Source organism: Coregonus lavaretus (genome assembly GCF_964263955.1).
Source record: "Coregonus lavaretus genome assembly, chromosome: 30".
Lineage (NCBI taxonomy): Eukaryota > Metazoa > Chordata > Actinopteri > Salmoniformes > Salmonidae > Coregonus > Coregonus lavaretus.
The window spans coordinates 1,143,844-1,161,663 of NC_140017.1; the positions used below are offsets into that span (position 1 = coordinate 1,143,844).

At 42.5% G+C, this 17,820-nt stretch overlaps 1 protein-coding gene across 1 annotated transcript in view; it reads left to right on the forward strand.

The window, feature by feature from the left end:
- The window catches only part of masp1 (MBL associated serine protease 1), a gene marked incomplete at its 3' end in the record, with an annotated part of 53,912 nt that extends 39,490 nt beyond the window's left edge, over positions 1-14,422 (forward strand). Inside the window, exons 8-11 of the mRNA XM_084148337.1 lie at positions 4,920-4,998; positions 7,589-7,726; positions 13,232-13,306; positions 13,539-14,422. Coding sequence (XP_084004463.1) covers positions 4,920-4,998; positions 7,589-7,726; positions 13,232-13,306; positions 13,539-14,422 — 1,176 coding nt within the window. The remainder of the gene's footprint in view (positions 1-4,919; positions 4,999-7,588; positions 7,727-13,231; positions 13,307-13,538) is intronic.
- Between the last annotated feature and the right edge of the window lie 3,398 nt (positions 14,423-17,820).

The following is a 17,820-nucleotide window of genomic DNA, read 5'->3' on the forward strand; positions in this document are numbered from 1 at the left end:
CTCACCTCGTGGAGTTGCAATGATCATGAGAACGGTGAGGAATCAGCCCAGAACTACACAGGAGGATCTTGTCAATGATCTCAAGGCAGCTGGGACCGTAGTCACCAAGAAAACAATTGGTAACACACCATGCCGTGAAGGACTGAAATCCTGCAGCGCCCGCAAGGTCCCCCTGCTCAAGAAAGCACATATACAGGCCCGTCTGAAGTTTGCCAATGTACATCTGAATGATTCAGAGGAGAACTGGGTGAAAGTGTTGTGGTCAGATGAGACCAAAATGGAGCTCTTTGGCATCAACTCAACTCGCCGTGTTTGGAGGAGGAGGACCCCAAGAACACCATCCCCACCGTCAAACATGGAGGTGGAAACATTATACTTTGGGGGTGTTTTTCTGCTAAGGGGAAGGACAACTTCACCGCATCAAAGGGACGATGGACGGGGCCATGTACCGTCAAATCTTGGGTGAGAACCTCCTTCCCTCAGCCAGGGCATTGGAAATGGGTCGTGGATGGGTATTCCAGCATGACAATGACCCAAAACACACGGCCAAGGCAACAAAGGAGTGGCTCAATTAGAAGCACATTAAGGTCCTGGAGTGGCCTAGCCAGTCTCCAGACCTTAATCCCATAGAAAATCTGTGGAGGGAGCTGAAGGTTCGAGTTGCCAAACGTCAGCCTCGAAACCTTAATGACTTGGAGAAGATCTGCAAAGAGGAGTGGGACAAAATCCCTCCTGAGATGTGTGCAAACCTGGTGGCCAACTGCAAGAAACATCTGACCTCTGTGATTGCCAACAAGGGTTTTGCCACCAAGTACTAAGTAATGTTTTGCAGAGGGGTCAAATACTTATTTCCCTCATTTTTGACATGTGTTTTTCTGGATTTTTTTGTTGTTATTCTGTCTCTCACTGTTCAAATAAACCTACAATTAAAATTATAGACTGATCATGTCTTTGTCAGTGGGCAAACGTACAAAATCAGCAGGGGTCAAATACTTTTTTCCCTCACTGTAAATGTGTGTGTGTGTGTGTGTGTGTGTGTGTGTGTGTGTGTGTGTGTGTGTGTGTGTGTGTGTATACAGTGGGGGAAAAAAGTATTTAGTCAGCCACCAATTGTGCAAGTTCTCCCACTTAAAAAGATGAGAGAGGCCTGTAATTTTCATAATAGGTACACATCAACTATGACAGACAAATTGAGAAAAAAATATCCAGAAAATCACATTGTAGGATTTTTTATGAATTCATTTGCAAATTATGGTGGAAAATAAGTATTTGGTCACCTACAAACAAGCAAGACTTCTTCTTTAAGAGGCTCCTCTGTCCTCCACTCGTTACCTGTATTAATGGCACCTGTTTGAACTTGTTATCAGTATAAAAGACACCTGTCCACAACCTCAAACAGTCACACTCCAAACTCCACTATGGCCAAGACCAAAGAGCTGTCAAAGGACACCAGAAACAAAATTGTAGACCTGCACCAGGCTGGGAAGACTGAATCTGCAATAGGTAAGCAGCTTGGTTTGAAGAAATCAACTGTGGGAGCAATTATTAGGAAATGGAAGACATACAAGACCACTGATAATCTCCCTCGATCTGGGGCTCCACGCAAGATCTCACCCCGTGGGGTCAAAATGATCACAAGAACGGTGAGCAAAAATCCCAGAACCACACGGGGGGACCTAGTGAATGAGCTGCAGAGAGCTGGGACCAAAGTAACAAAGCCTACCATCAGTAACACACTACGCCGCCAGGGACTCAAATCCTGCAGTGCCAGACGTGTCCCCCTGCTTAAGCCAGTACATATCCAGGCCCGTCTGAAGTTTGCTAGAGTGCATTTGGATGATCCAGAAGAGGATTGGGAGAATGTCGTATGGTCAGATGAAACCAAAATAGAACTTTTTGGTAAAAACCCAACTCGTCGTGTTTGGAGGACAAAGAATGCTGAGTTACATCCAAAGAACACCATACCTACTGTGAAGCATGAGGGTGGAAACATCATGCTTTGGGGCTGTTTTTCTGCAAAGGGACCAGGACGACTGATCCGTGTAAAGGAAAGAATGAGTGGTGCCATGTATCGTGAGATTTTGAGTGAAAACCTCCTTCCATCAGCAAGGGCATGGAAGATGAAACGTGGCTGGGTCTTTCAGCATGACAATGATCCCAAACACACCGCCCAGGCAACGAAGGAGTGGCTTCGTAAGAAGCATTTCAAGGTCCTGGAGTGGCCTAGCCAGTCTCCAGATCTCAACCCCATAGAAAATATTTGGAGGGAGTTGAAAGTACGTGTTGCCCAGCGACAGCCCCAAAACATCACTGCTCTAGAGGAGATCTGCATGGAGGAATGGGCAAAAATACCAGCAACAGTGTGTGAAAACCTTGTGAAGACTTACAGAAAACGTTTGACCTGTGTCATTGCCAACAAAGGGTATATAACAAAGTATTGAGAAACTTTTGTTGTTGACCAAATACTTATTTTCCACCATAATTTGCAAATAAATTCATTAAAAATCCTACAATGTGATTTTCTGGATTTCTTTTTCTCATTTTGTCTGTCATAGTTGACGTGTACCTATGATGAAATTTACAGGCCTCTCTCATCTTTTTAAGTGGGAGAACTTGCACAATTGGTGGCTGACTAAATACTTTTTTCCCCCACTGTATATGTATATACACTACCGTTCAAACGTTTGGGGTCACTTAGAAATGTCCTTGTTTTCGAAAGAAATGAAATTTTTTTGTCCATTAAAATAACATAAAGTTGATCAGAAATACAGTGTTGACATTGTTAATGTTGTAAATGGCTATTGTAGCTGGAAACGGCAGATTTTTTATGGAATAACTACATAGGCGTACAGAGGCCCATTATCAGCAACCATCAGTCCTGTGTTCCAATGGCACGTTGTGTTTGCTAATCCAAGTTTATCATTTTAAAAGGCTAATTTATCATTAGAAATCCCTTTTGCAATTATTGTTAGCACAGATGAAAACTGTTGTGCTGATTTAAAGAAGCAATAAAACTGGTCTTCTTGAGACTAGTTGAGTATCTGGAGCATCAGCAATTGTGGGTTCGATTACAGGCTCAAAATGGCCAGAAACAAATAACTTTCTTCTGAAACTTGTCAGTCTATTCTTGTTCTGAGAAATGAAGGCTATTCCATGCGAGAAATTGCCAAGAAACTGAAGATCTCGTACAACGCTGTGTACTACTCCCTTCACAGAACAGCACAAACTGGCTCTAACCAGAATAGAAAGAGGAGTGGGAGGCCCCGGTGCACAACTGAGCAAGAGGACAAATAGTGTGTCTAGTTTGAGAAACAGATGCCTCACAGGTCCTCAACTGGCAGCTTCATTAAATAGTACCCGCAAAACACCAGTCTCAACGTCATCAGTGAAGAGGCGACTCCGGGATGCTGACCTTCTAGGCAGAGTTGCAAAGAAAAAGCCATATCTCAGACTGGCCAATAAAAATAAAATATTTATTTAACATTGTTATCAGGAAGTATTCTAAAATAATGGAAATCACTGTGCTGCCACTCCATAAGGGCTGGGATAGTAGTGATTGTAATAATTTTCACCCCATTTCAAGGCTTCCTTGTCTAGCTAAGATTCTTGAAACTTAGGTAAATGTACAACTTTGCTCTTTTTTTATCTGAGAAATGTATTTTGAATGTAAACCAATCAGGTTTTAGGCCTGGGCATAGCACTTTTACAGCTACCACTTTACCTCTTAATGATCTTGTCAATGCTTCAGACACTAAAATGAAATGTCCTGCTTTGTTTGTGGACCTGTCAAAAGCTTTTGATACTGTTGATCATGCTATATTTATTGAATAAGTTGTCCTCGATAGGCCTGAGCTCTGACGCCTGTTTATGGTTTCATGATTATCTTAGTGATAGAACTCAGGCCATCGTGATTGATGGGGTTAGGTCTGAATGTCTTGATGTACATAAAGGTGTACCACGGGTTGATTTTAGGACCTGTTTTCTTCACTATTTATATAAACGCCATTGGTCAATCTGTAATTTAAAAAAAACTTAATCTATATGCGGGGATGATACTATTATACATGCTATTACCCCGACTGTTGATCTGGTTGTGTCAAAACTACAGTCAGATTTTAAAGCTATGCAGGAATCCCTTGCTGATTTAAAACTTTTGCTAAATACTGGCAAAACTAAATACATGTTGTTTTTAAACTCTCATAAGAATGTTCACTCATTAGATGGTTCTCAAATCGAACGTGTTCTAGCATGTAGATATTTAGGCATTTTGAATTTATATGGATTTGATGTTTAAAAAACATGTAGATGAGCTGGATAAGAAGCTATGATCTGTTTCTGTAGAAAAATCTATCTCTAAGCAGTAGGAAGCAGATTATTCAGTCAACCTTTTTATCTGTTCTTGAATATGGTGATATTATTTATCAAAGTGCAGCTGCTACTACTCTTAAACCTTTGGATGCCATCTACCATAGCGCCCTTTGTTTTGATACAGGTGACAGTTTTGATACTCATTACTGCATCCTGTATCAAAAGGTTGGTTGGCCTTCGCTAAAGACCTGTAGATCTCTACATTACTCCCTTTTTGTTTACAAGGCCCTACTTCATAATCTTCCGTCTTATCTAACTTTGCTATTGAAGTATAGACACCTGCGTTGCCTAACCCGTTCACAGGATTGAGGTTCCTAGGGTCTCCACCGAGCTAGGTAAATCTGCTTTTAGTTTTAATGCACCGTATTGCTCGAACAAAATTCAAAATACATTTCATCTTGATGTTCTGGTGCCGTTTGGCAATTTAAAGTATTGTTTGGAGACTTATTTGTGGAGAGAGAGAGCTTTATTGAATTGGTCTGGATATGTTAAGTCTGCAGTCTGTTGATTAATTTAATGTTTCCTCCCTCTTTTCTCTTTCTTTCTGAAAGGATGGAGAGGAACTCGAGCACTTTCAGATCGAGTGTCAGAAAGACGGCTCATGGAACAGCTCTGTCCCACTTTGTAAAAGTAAGAAGTGATAAAGCTTGGATGAGTGTGTGTGTGTGTGTGTGTGTCCGTGCCTGCCTGCCTGCCTGTCCGCATTTGTGTGTGTTGTATGTTGTTGAATTTGGTTCAGCACAGATTGGATTTCAATCCAATATTAATTTAATGTTTAATGAGGCCTCTATATCACGTAGGAACTGCCAGGTACTTTCATTGTATACTGCCCCTGTGTATATATTTGCATTGTACAGCACTCTGTCTCCTCTTTCCCTCCCTCCATATTCTCCCTCTTTCTCTGCTTCCTCTCTCTCTCCCTCTTTCCCTACTCCTCTCATCCACCGCCTTCCAGAAATGGAATCTCGGAGGAGCCGTCGATCTCTGCCCAGCATTCTAAGAAATCAAATACTGGACTAGAGCCATGCAGTGACATCATCACATGGCCAACCAACCAGTGTCTTTAAATTCAGTGCTTCTCTAGATTACCAGGTTATAGCATTGGCGAGAAGAGCAATTATAGAAAGTCATAAGGAATCTTTTCCCCTTGTCTCTCTCATCACACTGTACTGTTGACTATGGAGTGTGACATCACAAACTGCAATAAACTCTGGTACCTGCCTGGAATCTTTCTGTTTGTGTTTGTTTCACTGTAATACAAATTGAATCGAAGAACCACAGCCTCGAACATAGAACATAGAATGTCAGCGCAGAAAGAGAAGCCATATGGAGAATCCGCGACCTCTATGGTCGACTGAATTACAGTGAGGTACAGTGCCACAAACAATGCCTTTTCCCATTTGCTTATCTCTCTTCTATTAGTCATTTTATTGGTGATCATCAGACTCCCATCCTTTCAGTAGTCTGTAATAGTCTGGGTTCTCCCCAAAGAGAGGCACTGCGCCACCTTGTGGACTGGCTGTGAAAATAGAAAAAGAAAATGACTGAGCTTTTAATTTATCTGACCTTCATTTATCAGCCCTTATATTTAGCCTCACAAAGTGTTTTACTATTTTCTTTTCAGGATAACCAGGGCTACAAGTAGAACACCAAAAAAATTGAAATAAACAGTTACATTCGTTTTTTTTTTTTTTTTTTTTTTGTCTGTCAAAGCAAAAACCTGATAAAAAGTACAGAAATGGTTTGCTCATTGGAAAATTAATATCCAACTAGTCAGTGACAACTGTGTGAAGTTTGGAGTTTGTGACAGCAACAATGTCAGCTTAATACAGTATTATAGACACTATGTCCTTGGATTTCCTATGATCTATATAGAAGAACCCCTTACCTTCTAATGACTCTTGTGTACCTTGTGAGCGTCATAGAGCAAAACATGTTACATGTGCATGTTCGTGAGAGTCTCAGCTTTTCATTAATAGTTTGTAGCACAAACCATTTGGACTCTACAGACGTTTTTGTCAAAATACCCAGCCCCGGGCCCCTTCGGGATCCGCCCTCGTCTCACAAACACCACTCTAGCTCAGCCCCCGTTAATCACACAGACTAATGATTGGTACCAATGGATGCAAAAGAAATCCAAATCCAATGGTATAAACCATAAGTCTTTAGCTCAAACACACAATGTTTAGAGAGGGTTGGAAGTTCAAATCGCGCCGGCGTCGCGGTGGGACTGATTGGGTAAAAAAATAATTGAGAACCCTGAATAGTCATTAAAAAAAAAAATAGTGGCACAGCGGTCTAAGGAACTGCATCACAGTGCTTGAGGCGTCACTACAGACCTGGGTTCGATCCCAGGTTGTGTCGCAGCCGGCCGCGACCAGCAGACCGATGAGGCGGCGCACAATTGGCCCTGCGTCGTCCGGGTTAGGGGAGGGTTTGGCCGGCTGGGATGTCCTTGTCCCATCGAGCTCTAGCGACTCCTGTGGCAGGGCGGGCGCATGCACGCTGACACAGTGGCCAGTTGTACGGTGTTTCCTCTGACACGTTGGTGCGGCTGGCTTCTGGGTTAAGCGAGCGGTGTGTCAAGAAGCAGTGCGGCTTGGCAGGGTCGTGTTTCGGAGGACGCATGGCTCCCAACCTTCGCCTCTCCCAAGTCCGTACATTTACATTTTAGTCATTTAGCAGACGCTCTTATCCAGAGCGACTTAGAGTTAGTGCATACATTATTTTATCAAACCCACAACCCTGGCGTTGCAAACGCCATGCTCTATCAACTGAGCTATATCCCCTGCCGGCCATTCCCTCCCCTACCCTGGACGACGCTGGGCCAATTGTGCGCGCCGCCCCATGGGTCTCCCAGTCGCGGCCGGCTACGACAGAGCCTGGATTCGAACCAGGATCTCTAGTGGCACAGCTAGCACTGCGATGCAGTGCCTTAGACCACTGCGCCACTCGGGAGTCGATGGGACAAGACTGTAACTACCAATTGGATATTGGGGAGAAAAAGGGATAAAATAAAAATATCATTAATATTATCAAGTACATGGAGTATAAATTATATCCGCCCATCCAATGATTTTCATGTGTGTGCCGCTCATGTCCCAACTTTGCTCTTTAACCCGTGTCCAGTTGTAGATCCATTTCTCCAAACCATACTTACTAATACTGATCAAACCTGATTAAATATCATTAACTCTTTTTCCTCTCCTTCCTCTCTCAGTGGTGGATTGTGGGACTCCTGGGGAGGTTGCCATGGGTGATGTCATCTTCGAGAGCCCCGGCAACAGCACCCTGTTCGGTTCTATAATCCAGTACACCTGCAGGGAGTCCATGTACCAGATTCACCCCAAGATCAACAGTATGTTCCCGTCATAGGGCCCAAAGTTTTCTTGACCATGCGACCTGACCAGGAAAAACTCTGGGCCCTATAAGAGCTAGGGCCCGGTTTCCAAAATGTATCTTAAAGCTAATTTCATCGTTATAACCTTCATAAGGGCATCTTTAGGTTTCTGCTTCCGAAAATCGTCTTTATTAATGTTGCACTTGAAAACGCTCTGAATATAACGCCTGTCTCAGACCACTCTTAGAACAGCTAGGTGCGTCGTTAGATCTCATTGAATATGTTTATCTGTCTCTCTGTGACTTCATAGTTAAATATAAATAGCCTAAAAAGTTTGCAATGTTATAAACAAGGGAAGCAAGGATACCATTTTATTTTTATGAAAACCGAGATGCACCAAATTGTAAAATGCACCAAATTATATGATTGCTAGATTGGTGCTACATATTGACATTACTTTCATATGTATGTGCAATCGATAGACCTACCTAGTATTAAACCATTGGATTAGGCTACACTTGAGCCGCTTCAATATTCGTGTATTAGGCCTGTAGGCTACTATTAAATGAAAGCTCATACATTTCACTGTAGCCTAACCAATAACCTAAAGGTCAACATAGAAGGTTGCCAGTTGACTTATGACGCCTCCTGGTGGCCATCAATTATTTTGACAACTACAGCCGAGTGGCTACCCTATGCTGCATGATAACAGGCCTAAAACTAGTTGATTCATCACCACGGTCAATTTCTATGCAGTATTTGGCTGCTCTAACAAAGCAGGAAAGACAACGGGATTATTTTTTATTTTTTACAGATTACCCGCAATCATGAAACAACAAGGAGTTAAGACTAAAGAACTGTCAGAAAAGCAAAGAAACCTTTGTGCCCGTCAAGACCTGAACCCACTGGTAAGTCTGATTAGATTTTTGGTTTAGTTTAGCTGTTATGCTAAACAGGCATTAAGAACAAGACTAAGTTAGCCAACATTAGCTAGCTAGATAACTTGTAGTCTAGCTATTTGCATGTCTCTTACATAGGTGGCGCGTGAGTTTCAAGTTTTTGGTAATCAATTTTTTAACCATAAAAAGGATTGCATGCATCTATCATGGCATTTGCAGACTAATGTAAGCCTGCTATTCCTATTGTGGTGAGTAGATTGGATAGTTATAATTTAGGCTATTAATGAGTGCGTAGTGGCATAGGCCTATAGGCTATATCAGAGACGTTTCTTATCTTTGATAAACATTTCATACACTTCTACTACACTTTATATGACTGGAGACATTAGCAGAGTATTTTATAAGATGACGGTAGCCTGGGTCTACTTTGCTGACACTGACAACAGATCAATAAAACAACATTTTCTTGAATGCAACCATGCAATCTAGGCTTATGAAAAGGGGTCATGGCTAGAAGGGATCCAGCTTTTGTCAAATTAATGTTAAAAGTATCATGTTTTAGCATTTTAACTGAACATTTTCCTAACCTTAACCTAATTCTCTTAACCTGCTGTGTAATTTCTCGTAAGCTGCTACGAAAAGTCGAATTTGAAAAGCTGGATCCTTCTAGCCATGACCATGAAAAGAGGAGGCACAAATTCTACAATATGACGTCCATATAGCCTGGAGGAGGATATTATTGTCTAAGAAAACTCCAATGGTACTGACCCAATGATCATTTGTTGAGAACTTTATTCATAAGAGGAGGGGAAATGTATGGACATTACAGCATAGGACAAAGGCCTCAATGGGATAGAACCACCTGCTGTGTTGACTATTAGTTGTTCCAGCAATAGATTGAATATTTATATAACACTAAAACACCTGAATGAATTAAACACAACCAAACAATCAAGAGCCCTGATGGTCTAGGTGACCTAATGAAGTTACAATAAATTCTAATATCAGCTGTGCTTTTCATTTGTTTATGTACTGTAGGTTCACCAGCTGACCTCTATCAAGACACCCATGTCGACTGGATTCCCACTGTGAAGATGAGCAATGCTGCAGCAGTTTACTACTGTGAAAGATATCAAAGGAGACATCCCTCAGTTACACAAGATGGTTGTAATATGCTGTGCTTTGGTCAATCTAAATGATTCTGTTGTGCCATTTGAGTACAAAGCACCTTTACATGGTCGTCATGACAAAAGTGCCCCCTTAAACTGTATGAATATATAAAATGTAATTTGGAACAACATGTAAAAGACTATTGTTTATGATATTGTAAACATACTGTACTTCAATAATAGGCTATATTGTTGTATGGGTGAAATTAACATTATTTTGTGTGTCATCTCTGCTTTGCCATTCCCCATTGAATAAAATGTATTTCTTATAGCCTAACTATTCTTTCTTTATAATTTAAACACATTTAACATAGACAATGTAATTGTGCTAGTCTTAGACAAACCATCTTCATGATCACAGTGGCACCTCCAAGTGCCACTGAGACCTTCTGGGAGAAAGGTATCTGGCATTGAACTTGGTAGTAGTAGTTGTGTGTATGTTTTAAATTAAGGAGCCCATCATCTCCTGCTTCCAGACATTTCACTACCTAGATTACAAGGGTTTGATGTCAGCACAAGGCATGTTCAAAATCTAGTATAATGATTAGCCTCACATATGTTGTCTACTGGTATCGTTTTTAAATTGAGAACATACAGCTCAACACTTTGTGAACAATGTGTGAGTAAAGGTATTCTCTGCTTCAGATGCACAATGTCAAGGGGTGCATTGCAAATGGCCATAAGGCAAATGCCATCATACTGTAGGTCAGTGGTTCCCAACTCCAGTCCATGAGTAACCCCAACAGTACACATTTTTATTGTAGCCCCAGACAAGCACACCTGATCTTGTCAACTAATCATCAGCCCCTCAATGATTTGAATCAGGTCTGTTTGTCCGGGGCTACAACAAAAATGTGTGCTGTTGGGGTTACTCAAGGACTGGACTTGGTAACCAGTGCTGTAGGCATATGGCTGCATTGGCGTTGCATGCCATTATCAGCTGCAAAATGGTTTCACATGGCTGACATCCTGAAAAAACGAGTGACAATCAAAACAACTAATTGGAGAGTCCATTTTAGTCCATACCAGAGGTGGCCAACATTGCTCCACTGATCCCTGATCTGCTGGGTGAGCAGACTTCTATTCCAGCCCAGCAATAGCACACTTAATTATCAACTAATTAGGTTTGATAAATTGAATCTGGTGTGTTAGTGCTGGGCTGGAACAGAAGCCCGCACACCCAGCAGGGTTGGCCTGCTCCAGTTGTAATAGGTTTACACATTGTGCGTGACTTTAAAACTGTATATTTGTTTTTTTTAAAATATATATATGCTAACATAGGTACACATATAACTCATGGTGTACAAGGATGTACCCTTATTCTCTTGGGACATTCATTGGGACCTCTTCATCTGCAGACGCAGACAGGGTTTCACAGCTCTCTGTATCCGAGGACAGAAAACATCACAAAGACACAGGCTGCTTTATACTCAAATTAGACAGCACTGAATATTATGTTGCTGTATTTATTTGTCCTCAGTTTTTCTCGTTAGGGACTGGAACTGGATAATCTTTTCATAATGTCCTCCCACAAAGGTACCTGTCCTATCCAGAGTAGCCTACTCTCCATTCTGTGACAGCTGGAACTCTTCCATGGCTGTTAGCTAGCTACCTAGCTACAAATGAATTTCAAGTTACAACAATAAATACTAACTAGCTAATATTAAGTTAGCTAGCTGGTGATATTTAATTAACTTAGCTAGCTATACAGTATGCAAAGCTAGCTAGCAAACATTACGTTAGCAGCTCATTTGAGTTAGCCTGAACATTAAGTTCCTGTAGCTAATAATACATTGTTTTTAAAAATCCTTAAAACATTTATTCTACTTACTTGAATAGGTTCTCCCACTGCCTCTGTTTTCTGGGTCCTTAGAAAAATTTAACAATGGGTAATCTTCGCGAAGTTTCTGGTGGTAGCAAAATGCAGCCAGCCATGTGGACGATCAGAGGACTTCCACCAAACTGACTCTGGTCTTCCAACAATACGCCTGGTGTGGTTGCTAGGTGTAAGCCCTCTATATTAGGTCTATGGCAACGTCGCTTAACATGTTTAATTATTTAGCCTCTCTAACATAATCCAGGTAGAATCAGGAATTCCCCAGGGCAGCTGTCTAGGCCCCTTACTTTTTTCAATCTTTACTAATGACATGCAACTGGGCTTGAGTAAAGCCAGTGTGGCTATGTATGCAGATGACTCAACACTATACACGTCAGCTACTACAGCAAGTTAAATCACTGCAACACTTAATAAAGAGCTGCAGTTAGTTTCAGAATGGGTGGCAAGTAATAAGTTAGTCCTAAATATTTCAAAAACTAAAAGCATTGTATTTGGGGCAAATCATTCACTAAACCATAAACCTCAACTAAATCTTGTAGTACATAATGTGGAAATTGAGCAAGTTGAGGTAACTAAACTGCTTGGAGTAACCCTGGATTGTAAACTGTCATGGTCAAAACATGTTGATAAAGTAGTAGTTAAGATGGGGAGAAGTTTGTCCATAAAACAGATAAAAATACACCTTATGGAACAGCGGGGACTGTGAAGAGACACACACATACTCACATACACATGATAAGACACGCGCTCTACACACACCTACACATGGATGTTGCATTGTAGATATGTGATAGTGGAGTAGTGGCCTGAGGGAACATACTAAATGGATTGGGTAAAGTGTTATGAAATGTAATGTCATGTAATATTTGTAACTTTATATAACTGCCTTAATGTTGCTGGACCCCAGGAAGAGTAGTTGCTGCCTTGGTAGCAGCTAATGGGGATCCTTAATAATTACAAATACAAAGAAATTGTAGAATTTCTGTAGGCCTACTTGAAACTCAATTCCTGCCTGCCATTAGGCTACAATGATTTGTTGAGCAATTACGAAAACCATTATCATCATATTTGTTTAATGGCGACTGAGACTTTATTCGTTCTTGCTCAAAGTCGACACAAACTGAAGAAATGCAGAATTTACATAATCAAACATTGCATACAAAAAGCATGAGAAAACCCTTAGAATGCATAACACATGGCAAACATATAATGCAAACACTTAAATAAATAGCCTACAGAACATTTATTCTCTTGAAGGAAAATGTGTATTGTGTAAAACATGGATTTAAGATTTACAGTGAGCTCTTTAGTCTACTTCTGGAATAATTTTCAGCACAGGACAGCTCCTGTAATGGCAGAGTCAAGTTTGACTTTGTAACTCGTGCACTGCGTGGTGTTTTGGGAAATGGGTGTGACATCTATGGCTGTTATTTTTACAATTCATCATTAAAACACTCGTAAGCCTCAATTCCATCACTACTGGGAAACCGGGCCCAGAGTTTTTCCCAATCAAGTCAAGTAGTCAGGAAACATTCTGGTTTCTTTCATTTGTTATGCTGATTTGAGCACATGCTGACATTTTATATGCAAATATGTCATTTATTGACTGTCTGTGCAGCTATGTACACCTGTGGGGAGAAGGGAGAGTGGACCAACTCAGAACGTGGGACTAAAACTCCTACCTGTTTACCAGGTAAGCTTCACTACTGCAGGCCTAACTGTTGAATTTTTACAGTAAGAGTGTATGGATCCGATCTGTAGGGATCCGAATCCCAGTCTCCTGTTCAGGAAACCACAATATTAACTATTTAAAAATTATCTCTTGGACCGAGGGTGCCACTGGTTTTAAGTTGCAGACAGGGCTACCTCATCATGAGAGCATGAGTCCAACTCACACTCTGTGTGGCTGTGTCTGTGTGTTTCAGCATGTGGGGAGCCGTCCCAGTCCTTCCCAGCACTGATGAAGCGCATCGTCGGGGGGCGTAGCGCTGTGCCAGGTCTCTTCCCCTGGCAGGTCCTCTTCACCGTGGAAGACATGTCTCGTGTCCCGGAGGACCGCTGGTTCGGGAGCGGGGCCCTGCTCTCCGAGTCTTGGGTCCTCACCGCCGCTCACGTCCTGCGCTCCCAACGCCGCGGCGACACCGTGGTGCCTGTGGCGCCCGAACACATCCGCGTCTACCTGGGCCTGCACGATGTCCGTGCCAAGCAACACGCCACCAACCGCTTGGTGGAACAAGTCATCCTCCACCCTCACTTCGACCCTCGCAACTACAACAACGACATCGCCTTGGTCAAGCTGAGTCAGGCGGTGCCCGTGGGGGAGCTGGTGCGGCCCGTCTGCCTGCCCCCTCCCCAGGGAAAAGACAGGCCCCAGAGCCCCCAGCTCAACACCCTGGGCCTGGTGGCCGGCTGGGGCATCTCCAACCCCAACGCCTCTGTGGCCACCGACACCGCCGCGCTCTCCTCTGACCTGGGCATGGTGTCGGACGTGCTGCAGTATGTCAAGCTGCCCGTGGTGGCGCAGGAGGAGTGCAAGGCCAGCTATGCCTCACGCTCCATCAACTACAACATCACTGACAACATGTTCTGTGCCGGCTTCTACGAGGGCGGGCGCGACACGTGCCTGGGGGACAGCGGGGGGGCGTTCGTGATGGAGGACCCTGGAAGCGGGCGCTGGGTGGCCCAAGGCCTGGTGTCATGGGGGGGGCCGGAGGAGTGTGGGAGCCAGAGGGTTTACGGGGTCTACACCCGGGTGGCCAACTACGCCGATTGGTTGCAGAGCCAACTGGGGACGGGGCCGTGGTGGTGATGTGGTGGGGAGAGGGAATGGGGGGCGGGGGGGGGGGTCTCCTCTGTTCAACCTGTCCCCTATCCATGTCTCATGTCCTCAGTCCCCTGTGCACCCTCGTCCCCTTTCCCCATAACTCCTCTCTCCAGGGTTGGGGGTCAAGTCCATTTAAATGCAGCTTTATTTATGAGATGAGTTGACATTCCAATTTAAGAATTGAAAAGTGCCATTTATTTAAAACTTTTCAATTATTTGACCCCACCCAACGTTATATTTTTTATTTTCTATTGTGAATTCGAAAGATTATCTCCAACTCAGTCCCCACGTGACATCAGAAAAGCTGATCATGTATCATCGTACTCCAACAATGCACTCCAACCTCATCTTATCACACTCACCAGGCCTTATATTTGATATGATCGTATCAATTACATCCCGATGACAAGCAATTTCCATGTCAAACTCTACTTGAACTCCTTGTGCATTCTTATATGATGAATTCCAATGTATCATTAATGTGCCCTCAGATACAAACTGCACTCCTAAACTCATATAATGCTGTAGCCATTTACAGTATATCTGACAAGTTACCCCTAACGTATAAGAGTAGGGACATACTGTACACGTCATCTAATTATGTTTTATAATTTGCACTTGGCATTGGCCAGTATTATTTTGCATTTCCTTGACATTATCATGGATGATATAATTGATAATGAAATAAACACATTTTTGGATAAGGCATTGCAATGCTGTTGTGTTACTGAGTTTCTATTCTTCTTGATCCCTCTCAGACCATAGCTACCGGTATTGGTGTCAGTTTACATTTTTGTGCAGTGGAATTGACAATTAAACAATGTCCATGTGCTTTCAACATTGAATAAAAATCTGATCAATTGTGGATAAAAATCTAATCAATTCAACTAAACTCTTAGTCTTCTGTAAGTACAGTGGGGAAAAAATTATTTAGTCAGCCACCAATTGTGCAAGTTCTCCCACTTAAAAAGATGAGAGAGGCCGGTAATTTTCATCATAGGTACACGTCAACTATGACAGACAAATTGAGGAAAAAAATCCAGAAAATCACATTGTAGGATTTTTTATGAATTTATTTGCAAATTATGGTGGAAAATAAGTATTTGGTCACCTACAAACAAGCAAGATTTCTGGCTCTCACAGACCTGTAATTTCTTCTTTAAGAGGCTCCTCTGTCCTCCACTCGTTACCTGTATTAATGGCACCTGTTTGAACTTGTTATCAGTATAAAAGACACCTGTCCACAACCTCAAACAGTCACACTCCAAACTCCACTATGGCCAAGACCAAAGAGCTGTCAAAGGACACCAGAAACAAAATGTTAGACCTGCACCAGGCTGGGAAGACTGAATCTGCAATAGGTAAGCAGCTTGGTTTGAATAAATCAACTGTGGGAGCAATTATTAGGAAATGGAAGACATACAAGACCACTGATAATCTCCCTCGATCTGGGGCTCCACGCAAGATCTCACTCCGTGGGGTCAAAATGATCACAAGAACGGTAAGCAAAAATCCCAGAACCACACGGGGGGACCTAGTGAATGACCTGCAGAGAGCTGGGACCAAAGTAACAAAGCCTACAATTCAGTAACACACTACGCCGCCAGGGACTCAAATCCTGCAGTGCAGATGTGTCCCCCTGCTTAAGCCAGTACATGTCCAGGCCCATCTGAAATTTGCTAGAGTGCATTTGGATGATCCAGAAGAGGATTGGGAGAATGTCATATGGTCAGATGAAACCAAAATATAACTTTTTGGTAAAAACTCAACTCGTCGTGTTTGGAGGACAAAGAATGCTGAGTTGCATCCAAAGAACACCATACCATACCTACTGTGAAGCATGGGGGTGGAAACATCATGCTTTGGGGGTGTTTTTCTGCAAAGGGACCAGGACGACTGATCCGTGTAAAGGAAAGAATGAATGGGGCCATGTATCGTGAGATTTTGAGTGAAAACCTCCTTCCATCAGCAAGGGCATTGAAGATGAAACGTGGCTGGGTCTTTCAGCATGACAATGATCCCAAACACACCGCCCGGGCAACGAAGGAGTGGCTTCGTAAGAAGCATTTCAATGTCCTGGAGTGGCCTAGCCAGTCTCCAGATCTCAACCCCATAGAAAATCTTTGAAGGGAGTTGAAAGTCCGTGTTGCCCAGCGACAGCCCCAAAACATCACTGCTCTAGAGGAGATCTGCATGGAGGAATGGGCCAAAATACCAGCAACAGTGTGTGAAAACCTTGTGAAGACTTACAGAAAACGTTTGACCTGTGTCATTGCCAACAAAGGGTATATAACAAAGTATTGAGAAACTTTTGTTATTGACCAAATACTTATTTTCCACCATAATCTGCAAATAAATTCATTAAAAATCCTACAATGTGATTTTCTGGATTTTTTTTTTTCATTTTGTCTGTCATAGTTGACTTGTACCTATGATGAAAATTACAGGCCTCTCATCTTTTTAAGTGGGAGAACTTGCACAATTGGTGGCTGACTAAAAACTTTTTTTCCCCACTGTATGTGTATAAACTGTTCTGTCAGCAATTAGCAATCACAACACCAATGCAGACCTATACCATGAGAGTAAAACACTTGAGTCAGTTGTTGTCTTATCAGTTTTTAATGTCAAGGCCATTGCCACCCAGTCAGCCTTCAGTCAAAGTGAATAGACTGATCATGTGTGCGTGTACTACAAATGAGCAAAAAAGGCAAGAGCGCCCATTGGCATTATGGGTAAATAGGTGTGTTGCTATGGTAGTGATGTGTTTTTTAGAATGTTCCCACATGGTATCCCCACCAGTATCACCACTGAGGATGAGGAAAGGAAGTGGGGAGGAAAGGGGGGTAGCTTACATCACATCAGAAGTATAATGAGGAAGTGATTTGTGCCATAGTGTATGTATGTAGGGTGATGGGGGTGAGGTGGGGGTTGGTAGGGCAAGAGGAGTGTTCGTGGGGTGTTGTTGTGCTTTCCATGCATCTTCTGTGGTGGGATCCCCTGCGGAAAATTTTGAAAATAGACACAGATTACCATGAGTGGTCTTCAATTTCATGTCTTCTAAACATTGTTGTAGGAATAAGTTATTTCTGGTCTGATCCACTGTGGAGTTATTTGTAGCTACACTATTTACAAGAATTAACATGTTTTTCCTGACCTTGTGACCTGCTCCTCCTTATAGCCCATTATTAGGGCCCATAGTTGTTCCTGGTCAGGTCACATGTTATAAATTATTCACATTACACTGTAGTGTACAGGATATAATGGTGTGCGGTAAATCTGGGTCGTGTTCATTAGGCACTAAACGGAAGGAAACAGATTGAAACAGGGTGGGACACCAATACTTGTCCATTAAGAAACCCTCTTTCTTCTGTTGCAATACGTTT